This window comes from Tricharina praecox, assembly GCF_024521635.1.
Source record: "Tricharina praecox strain CBS 144465 chromosome Unknown BZA05scaffold_31, whole genome shotgun sequence".
Lineage (NCBI taxonomy): Eukaryota > Fungi > Ascomycota > Pezizomycetes > Pezizales > Pyronemataceae > Tricharina > Tricharina praecox.
The window spans coordinates 103,193-112,218 of record NW_026250433.1 but is presented as its reverse complement, the minus strand read 5'-3'; the positions used below and the strand labels follow the sequence as shown (position 1 = coordinate 112,218).

General features: G+C 58.0%; 4 protein-coding genes across 4 annotated transcripts; 3 read left to right on the top strand and 1 right to left on the bottom strand.

Moving 5' to 3' along the window:
- Positions 1-530: 530 nt before the first annotated feature.
- Positions 531-3,131, top strand: BZA05DRAFT_448469 (uncharacterized protein; the record flags this gene model as incomplete). The annotated part of the gene is made up of 2 exons (XM_051487256.1): positions 531-1,868; positions 1,932-3,131. The coding sequence occupies 2 exons, from the start codon at positions 531-533 to the stop codon at positions 3,129-3,131; spliced, it is 2,538 nt and encodes an 845-aa protein (XP_051335754.1).
- A 775-nt stretch (positions 3,132-3,906) lies between these two features.
- BZA05DRAFT_476965 (uncharacterized protein) lies at positions 3,907-4,680 on the top strand (the record flags this gene model as incomplete). Its single annotated transcript, XM_051488283.1, has 2 exons — positions 3,907-4,296; positions 4,456-4,680. Coding segments are annotated over 2 exons (615 nt in total), but the record flags the coding sequence as incomplete, so codon positions are not given.
- Positions 4,681-5,202: 522 nt separating this feature from the next.
- Positions 5,203-6,781, bottom strand: BZA05DRAFT_175502 (uncharacterized protein). The gene is made up of 2 exons (XM_051479248.1): positions 6,495-6,781; positions 5,203-6,414 (listed from the first exon to the last, which is right to left on the bottom strand). Exons 1-2 carry the CDS (start codon positions 6,589-6,591, stop codon positions 5,336-5,338), a joined length of 1,176 nt encoding a protein of 391 aa, XP_051335752.1. The 5' UTR covers positions 6,592-6,781; the 3' UTR covers positions 5,203-5,335.
- Positions 6,782-7,834: 1,053 nt separating this feature from the next.
- BZA05DRAFT_343306 (uncharacterized protein) lies at positions 7,835-8,779 on the top strand (the record flags this gene model as incomplete). The annotated part of the gene is made up of 2 exons (XM_051481076.1): positions 7,835-8,196; positions 8,257-8,779. The coding sequence occupies 2 exons, from the start codon at positions 7,835-7,837 to the stop codon at positions 8,777-8,779; spliced, it is 885 nt and encodes a 294-aa protein (XP_051335751.1).
- Between the last annotated feature and the right edge of the window lie 247 nt (positions 8,780-9,026).

The window sequence follows — 9,026 nt, the reverse complement described above, 5'->3', positions numbered from 1 at the left end:
CCGAAACAGCAAACCCGTAAAATTTGTTGCACACGCAGCGGGCCGAAAGCGTCAATCCGTCCTAAAGCGTTGCCTCCGAGTTCTCAATACGGCCGGTAGTGGTGGGGGCTTGCATGTGCTGTGTGGCGTTGGTGGATCGCGGTTCATTTAGCCTCTCCCCCGGCCGCTGTTCTCGGCTCCTTCCTGGAATCCTGCAAGGCGAAGGTTACCTAAAGCCTACCTACGTGCCTATCCCCAATTCTCCCTCCACTCGCCTTCGCTCAACTCCCATTATACCACTCCTCCAACGCCTGCCTGCCACTTGATTTGCGTGCCAGGATCCAGCCCACTTAACATCACCCTCAAAGGCGCCCACCCAAATTTATCTCCCACTTTATTACATTTTATCTCCTACCTTTGTCCGTCACTTCGTGGCCTCCTCCCCTCCGTATCGCCGGTTCTCCCGAACAACTTCTACTCTCCACCCCCGCCTAGACGACAACAACAACAATAACAACGATAACACAACAAAAAAGCACGCAGCCCGACAAATGCCTCCAGCTCGCCCAGCGGGCACTCCTCAACCACATAGCCACGGCCACCACCACCATGCCCACCATAATCACAACCATCCGCGCAGTCCAAATGAGCATCTGATTCAGTTCTACAACGGCGAGGACTCCCTCTTCGACGCAATTTCGAGCTTTATCCTCCCGAGTTTCTTCAGCAATGAGCATGCCGCCGTCATCGTGGCGACGAAAGCCCATCTCGAGGCACTCGATCTGTATCTGCGACAACAGAACCTGGTGCCCGAGCTGTTGCGGAAAAGAGAGCAGATGTTTCTCGCGCCAGCCGAAGTCATCCTGAAACAGCTGATGCCCAATGGGAAGGTGGAGGAAAAGATATTCTTCGACTTCTTCACGCCGCTCTTCCAGAAGCTGCAGAAGCGCTATCCGAGACTGCTGGTTTACGGGGAGTTGGTCAACATCCTCTGCGAAAACGGTGAGCACGAGCAGGCACATGAGCTCGAGGAGGTCTGGGAAACGTTCCTTGCGGGGAAGGATGCCGCATTGCTCTGCGGGTACAACTTGAATGTCTTCGCGAAAGACGGTTTGGAGGATGTGTTTCAGAGGATTTGCCGGTCGCATTCGCACGTAACACCCGCCGAGGAGGCCACAAGTGGGAAGGTGTTTGGGAAGCCGGAGGATCAACCTATGGTTCTTGCTATGCTTCAGCAGAAGAACTTGCGATTGGAGGCGGAGATGGGACGCAGAGCTGCCGTCGAGACTACTTTGAGGGCGACCTTAGATCATTTCGGCTCGAGGTCGACGGATGCCATACAGGTCCAGGAACGGGACGGTTCGGTGTCGCATATCAACCTGTTGCCTGTCGGCATCATGGCCGCCACGACGAATGATGGAATCACGGATTACTTCTTCAACGACAGGTTCTTGGAGGTTTCGGGTCTCAGCCGGATGGCGGTGGAGATGGATCCTGGGTGGGTCGGTGCGGTTCACTATCAGGATAGGGAACGTGTGAGCCATAATATTCGCCTCGTGGACGGCAAGACGAGGCGTATGGAATACCGCTTTGTACTCTCCGACGGTTCGATTCGGTGGGTGCTGGGCGAGTCGGTCTCGAAGGAGTCGGGTTATGTGCACACCGCGGTCGATATCACTTCGCTCCGGGGTGAAATTGTGCCGCCGCAACCGTTTCCTCCGCAACCGTCATCGAGATCGAGGACAGGATCGATAGCGTCGGGCAACGGCGTGGAGCTACCGCCTTGGGTGAGTGCGCACCTCGGAGGCCGCAAGAGGAGTATCGGCTTCAGCCGTATTTCTTCGCCCAGTGGACCTTCCTCCGGTTCTGGAGGCCAGAGTCCGGTCAATGTAGGTTACACATTATTCCCCTCACATTTCGGGGTGGGAGGGTAAAATCTGACAGCGCAGCAGGCCATATTCGCACGCTCCCGTCCAAATGATTCAAAAGTTGCTACCGACTTGATAAGATTGACGCAGTTGCTGTGGGAGAACCTGTTCCCACACCTGTCTCCCTTGCACCCTTCCTCTCCGGACCCAGCGGAGGCCAATATCGCCGCGAGACTCTCGATCCTGTACACGTGGTATCGCGCGCAGCCCCGAACCTTCATTCCGGACTCATCGACGTTTGATATCAATAACGATGCGCTTCAGAAAGCCAACATAAGACTCACGCACATCGAATACTTTGGCTCGATAATATTGCTGTCTCGGTTCCCGCTCATCCGTGCCATTGAACGAGGAGATCTCCCACGCGACACGGCTCAATCTCGACGGGAGACTGCAGCTGGCAGTCGCAAGAACGAGCTGGATGACCTGCAGTACGCGGAAGGCTGCATCGACGCAGCCATCAATGCACTTAGTCACGTCCACGCCCTTGTGGCACCGATATCACTGTCCTCTTCCAACACCTCGCCGCTAGCAGTTTTTGTTGATCACGATTCCGACGTTCGAGATGTTCGCTCATGTCGTGCGGTGCTGGGTGTGTTCTTTGCCGCTGCGGTAACCGTGTTGCTGCATCTTTCGCTTCAGCCGGAGGGTTCTGCCGAGCTCCGTCACAACGAGGGCCTCTTGGATAGGGTTTCGCGCATCATCGACGACCTGAGTGCTCTTCCCGAGACACAAGATATGGCCCGCTTCTTCCGTGCCATGCTGAGACCGTTCATCTCTGCTCTAGTAGCACGAATCCATTCCCATCCCCCCCACCACCACCATCCGGAAAACGGATCACTCGGCACCTCCGGAAAACAATTGATCACTGACATCACGATGCTCCTCAAACATCCAACCGTGGGCGTCGAATGGCTACCCTTCAAAGGTTCGTCATGGTCTTGGCGGGATCTCTTGTCCACCCCGGAGCTCGGGCCGGTAGGAGGCAGGATGGTCGGCGATGCGAGAAATTCGACTTCGGAGCGCACGTATAGGGGAGGCGGAGGAGGAAGCAGCCCACCACAGGGACTGGACAAGCGGGCCAGGATAGGCAACGAGGACGCCGCGCCCTCCTCCACCGCGATCCGCTCAACAAAGGAGGCTGTCGAGGAGTGGAATCAGGGACAAGCTCCCGTGAGCAAAGAGCTCGAGGCATTGTTCAAGAATAAAACTTCGGCTACGTAATATCGACCTATGTTTTGGAATCATTCTCTTTTTGTCTTTCACTTTTTCATTATCATTTTTTTTGCCCACACTTTCTTGGCGAACTCGGAGGGGTGTTTCTTTAACGGAGTTTTTTGATATCTGCATTGTTTCTACGTTTTTTCCTGCATTTTCGGGGGGGCTGGGGTGGGGGTGGGAGGGGGCCTTTTTTTTTTCTCGTGGAGATTTTTCCGCTGTGGTTAGAGATGCGGCTTGTCGGTTTTTTTTGTACCTATCTGGTAGCTGTTTGGCATTTTGATTGATACCAGTCGTTTTTGTTTGTATACTCTTACAATTTCTGCCTTTCGTTTTTGGTGTGAATAAGGCGGGGGGATTGGATTTGGGGTTGATGTTTGGTTTGGTTTGGATGGACAGGATAGGACAGATGACTGGCTGACTGGCGAGCTGCTGTGGATATGGATGTTGTGCGGTTCCGGAAGTTGTATCAGTATCATCATCTACCGTATGATGGCATTCTCTAGGTTTAATAGTAATGATTGATGCATCATCGAGGTGGTCTTTTCGGGTGTGAATGGTGTGAATGGTGTCGTGAAGTGAGCGGGTGAACGAGAGAACGTCAATTTATTGTCGCATACGGCCTTAGTGGGCAAGTGGATTTAAAGAGTGATACCTGGTGTCGTAGCAACACGCGTGATAGACCATGAATCTCGCCCCCAGCCTTGTACCTCATCCCTCGTTCCAAGTTCCAACATCACCTTCACACCGCCCATTCATCCGTCAACATTGTTAGCCAGCAATGCTCCCACCACTCGCTATTCTCTCGCTTTTCCTCAGCACCCTCAGCACCCTCAGCACCCTCAGCACCCTCATCACCCTCAGCACCGCCATCACAACCACGAGCACGGCGCCCACGGCGCCCACGCCCGCGCCCATCTTCACCCACCGCACCCCCGCCAACCTGAACAATCTAGGCTACAAACCGCTTCTCCCGCTCCTCCCACCACCACACATCCACCGTCACCGCCACCACCACGCCCTACTCCCCCGCTCAGCACTCCCGCCCGAGCCCGAGCCCGAGCCCGAGCCCGAGCCTGAACCTGAGCTTGAGCCTAAGCCCGAACTCGAACCCGAGCCCGAACCGGAGTGTCCAGCCAATAGCTCCTCCTGCTCTTCCCTGGGCCACGCTGTACGCCCCCCTTCCCCCCCTTCTCCCCACTTCCCCAGTCTGCCCCCCATCCCTTTCCCTCTCCCCCTCCCCACTCCCCCTCCAGCTGCCCCCCTCCCCCCACCCCTCCTGCCCCTCACGCTCCCCCTCCAGCTTCAAGCTAACCCTCCACCCATCCAGGAAATCTGCTGCCCCCCCTCCCACACCTGCACCGCAACCACCCACTCGCTAGCGGGCGTATTCTGCTGCATTGCACCACCCTGCGGCGCCGACTACTCCTCCCACAACGAGGACGGCGCCGGCGGTGAACGACTGTACCTGCAGTGTCCACAAGGAACATACCCCTGCCCCGCCGCCGCAAATGGCGGGTGTTGTCCCTGGGGCTCCAGGTGCGCGGTGAGGGGGTGTGTGCCTGGCGGGGGGCCGTTGGAGGGGGATGGTGGGGGGGAGGGGGGGTATGAGAACTACGTGGTTACAGCGGCCGGGGGAGAGGGGGTGCCGACGGGGGTGCAGGGCGCGCCGATTGGGGCGGATGTGCGGGGAGAGGGGGGAGGGGAGAAGACTGCTGGGGTAGGTAGGGGTGTGCGCGTGGGTAGGGCCGGGTGGGTGGGGTTGCTGGCGGTGGGGGTGTATGTGCTCGTGGTGGGGGTGGTGGTGATGCGCGAGTGAATTCTCGTGATGCGTGTGTTTGGCTTTGCGTTATGAGTAGGCAGACAGGCAGGCTTTGGGGCTTGTGGTGTTTGAGTTATGGACTGGAATTGATATGGTGTTTGCTGTTGAGATGTCTATTCTAGGTATCATACTCTACGTGAACGGAAACAAAAACAGAAACGGGATGATGGTAGGCCATCAAGGAAATCTAGGAATTACAAAATGGTATGTACTCTAACTCTAATGCAGACGACAAGCGCATCTGACCATCGCGGGAGAGAAATAGCAGGCGGGGGCAGGTTGAATACGCTCCAAGGGGGGATGTCTATGTTGAGATTAAACCCGATATGATACGAGAAGAAGAAGCGCTACAGAGAAGTGAATGTGGTATCGCTATGCCGCCGTCCGTCTAGTTTGTCATGACGACCTCCATTTCCGCCTTGAAGCCCTTCTTCCGTTGGCGCTCCTCGTAGCGTTCGCGCTCGTTCAGGATCCGTCGGACAATGACACCCGCGTTGACGTCTGCCCAGCGGTGAGAGCCGACTTCTCGGTAGATGCCGCGCTCCTTGGCCTCCTGGTAGGTGTCCTCCTCGCCCTCCATAAAGGCGGTGGGGCCGTGGTAGACCGCCTCGAGCTCGCCGCCGAACGTCTCGCCGATGGCGTCCAGGAACTCGGCGTCGGGAATGAACGGCGCCTCGAGCACGAGGGCGTCGATGAAGCGGCACTGCAGCACACACATCGCCCGCTCAAACAACGACATGATGGGATAATTAAGCCCCTTCCAGTAGTTGATAACGCGGTCGCTGTGCAGCCCGGCAACGATGTACGGTTCGCTCTCGCCGGCCGCCGTCGCCTCCTTCTTGACCAGGCGCAGGAACTCGATGTGCCCGGGAGTGAAGAGGTCGAAGCCGCCGTCGACGTAGATGATCCTGCGGCCCATGGCGGGCATCAGGCCGTGCACGAGTGTCCGGCAGCTGCGCGGCGCCGTCGGCATGTACTCCAACACGGGGGGACCACGGCCCACGGCGCCAAACTCATCGCTCGCGTAGTTGCGCATCATCTCGAGCATGTCCTCGCCGTCCTTGCCGAGCAGCAGCGCGCCCAAGTCCTTAATGTGGTGCGTCTTGGTGCATAGCAGCATGCGGCCGACGAGATCGGTAGTGCTGATGCCAGGCGTCCGTTTCACGATCCGGAAGCGCCCCGCGCTCTTGACGATGCGGTAGCAGTCCTCGCCCGACGCGTCGGTCGTCACGTCGTCGCCGTGCACTACGAAGCGACACCCGTACAGATCCATCCACGCGGGGTCGGTGACGTAGGGCGCGCCCGGCACAGGAAGGTTCGCCCAGCGGCACGCGGAGACCGCCAGGATCCGCTCCGCCAGCGACATCACCGTCGGCCCCTTGTTCGCTAGGATCTCCTCGTCGCTGTGCGTGCCCACGCATAGGTAGTTTCCGAGACGCTTGGCTTGCAGCATGGCGCCAGCGTGGCCTGTGAGGGGTCATAGTCAGCTCCGAGGTGGGAAAGGGGTGCGGGATCTGGGAAGCTGGGGTTGGTATCTATGTACATACCGTGGTGCGTAAAGTCGAAGCAGCCATCGATCCAGATGCGCTTGTCGTCCATGGGGATGGCCACCTGGGGTGGGTGTTTTGGAAGCTCGTCCGCCATCGTGGAGAGTTTGCGAGCGCGTAAGGTTGAGGTGGGAGGTGGGAGGTGGGAGGTAGGTTTGAAAGCTTGGGTTTTGAGAGCTCGTGTTTGCTGAAGTTTGCGATTAAGGCTAGAAGGCTCCGAAGGTTGTTTGGTTCGTCACGCGATTTTGGGTCGATGAGCGGTGAATTGAGTCGGTGGCGGTGGTGTGGATGTTGGTTTCGAAGATGATGGTGGGTGAAGTTGTTTGCTTGTTAACGGGTTTTGGTGGGGGAAGCGTACACACGCACTTCGGTATGCGTGTTCAATTCGACCTTCGGCCACCATCCTTTAATTCGCCGACGCTATTCCCAGAAGAGACAGCTTCAGGGGCAACACTCTTCACGCTGTCCAGAAGTCTTCATGAAGTTCGGGAGCGATGTTGCCCTACCTATCATGTGCCGTCGTGCCTATGCATGTGTATGTAGATTACACACAAGCACATTCTCCCAACTACCGTACCCCAAAAGAAACGGCGTCCAACTCTCCAACTCTCCAACCACCGTCATCATCATCACCACCACCACCGCGCCGCCTCCATCGCCAACCAACCGACCAACCAACACACTCCATCCCACCCAACCCCCCATTCGCCCATCCCCACCACAACGAGTATCACCACTACTAGCACCCACGCTGCCTTAGCCTCCCCCTCCCGTGCGACGCTCACCTCACTTCCCCCGAACCCCACCACCGCTACTACAACCTCCAACGCCTCTCCTGCATATCCCCCCCGGCCTGGATACTTGCATCAAACCTCCAACATCAGCCCAATTCGGGGTGCGACGGAGAAGTGACGGTGTGGACAAGCGAAATAGATAGCCACCCATCCCACACAGCCATGTTGCCCTCATCAATCTCAAACAGCATGCGCGAGAGGAAGGCTTCCGTCTCCGCTACTCCACACTACATCGCTCAGGGGCTGTCCGTCCATACCGCGCAAACTCCCGACGAAATAACGTCCGCACCCTCGTCCGGCGGCGGAGGCCTAGGAAGCTACTTCAGTCTGTCGCGGCAACCGTCGAGTGGAAGTCGTCCGCTGTCCCGTCGTCCTTCGCTCACCAGCTCCAATTCGGCGCCGTCGACAATATCCGACCTGACGTCGTCCGCCGCCAGCACTTTCTCCCTCAAGTTGTCGCATCCTCGGACGCCGAGCGGCTCGCAAACAAAGATGTTCGCCAGAACAAACACCGGCATGGCGCCGCCGATCCCCACGTCGAGCGGTATGGGCTCGATCCCCGCCGCGCCCACGAGCCCCAACGGACTCTACGTGACGGTGCAGGAGACGTGTACGAAGCGCATTGCGACGCTCGACTACCTGCGGCGCGCCCACGAAGGTCGCGTTTATTTCTTCAATGTGATGCTGACGCCCCGCGCCGATCTGCAAAAACTCGTCTACCCCGACGTCAAGAAGCTACAGAAGAAGGCGACAAACTTCTTCATGCTTGGCAATTCGCTCCCCAGCATCCTCGAGCTCGGCGCGACGAGCCCCCTCGACTACCTGCGCGCTTTCAATGCGCTCCTGCAAGAGTACGAGACACACATCGCGCTGCCGCCCTCGAGACAACTCACCACGCGCGCGCACTCGTCGAGTATATCCCTCGGAAGCGGCAACGGAGGCGGCGGCGGGAATTCAACACTGCGCAGCATGAGCCTTCCCAAATTCTTCCACCGGTCAGGGCACACTGTGAAGCAGCGGCGGGGGAGCTCAGCGGCGAACACGTCGCTGCCGGATCCACTAGGCCTGGAGCGAACGCGGAGCTCGAGCAACTCTTCGATGTCCGGCCCGACCATCTCGGCGCCGACATACCCGGGCGAGGACACGGTACCTCCGCTGCCGATATCGCTCCCCGCCGCGCCCATGGGCGGCATTCCGGGCGAGGAGTACATGTACCTCGCGACGCCCGCGCTCCCGTTCGATCCCGACTACTTCGAAACCTTCGCGACGCTGTGCGACGTCCTCATCGACGTGTACAGCCGCGTGCTCAGCCTGGTCAATGGGCCCAACCTCTGCGGCCCCGGCGTCGGCGAGCTGTTCCTCAAGGCCGACGCGAAGATCCGAAGGATAGTCGTTTCTGGCACCGTGAGGGAGTGGGAGGAGGCGGTGAGGAACGGCGTCAAGCGAGAGGTCGGCGGCGTCGCGAGGGAGGTCCTCGGCGGGATGCTGTAGGACGTAGGGACGGGCCGGGCGTTTGATTTTTTCTTCTTTTTTTTCGGGCATTTATCTCGGTCTTGTGTTGTTTGTGGCTGTGTTTGTGTTTATGCTTGTGTTTGGCGCGATGTTGTATGTACTTTGATACCATGGGATTTTCGGGTTTTCTTATCTTTTGTTTACTTATGCAGACGGGTTCGGGGCGGTCGGTCGGGCGAAGGGTGGGCTAAGGGCGCGCTTTTACATAGAGGGAAATATTTCACGC

Bases quoted from the DNA above. Each gene is read 5' to 3' on its own strand.
- BZA05DRAFT_175502 (XM_051479248.1), bottom strand. From the start codon at position 6,591: ATGGCGGACGAGCTTCCAAAACACCCACCCCAGGTGGCCATCCCCATG. The intron at 6,415-6,494 runs GTATGTACATAG...GACCCCTCACAG, and splicing joins CTTCGACTTTACGCACCACG to GCCACGCTGGCGCCATGCTG.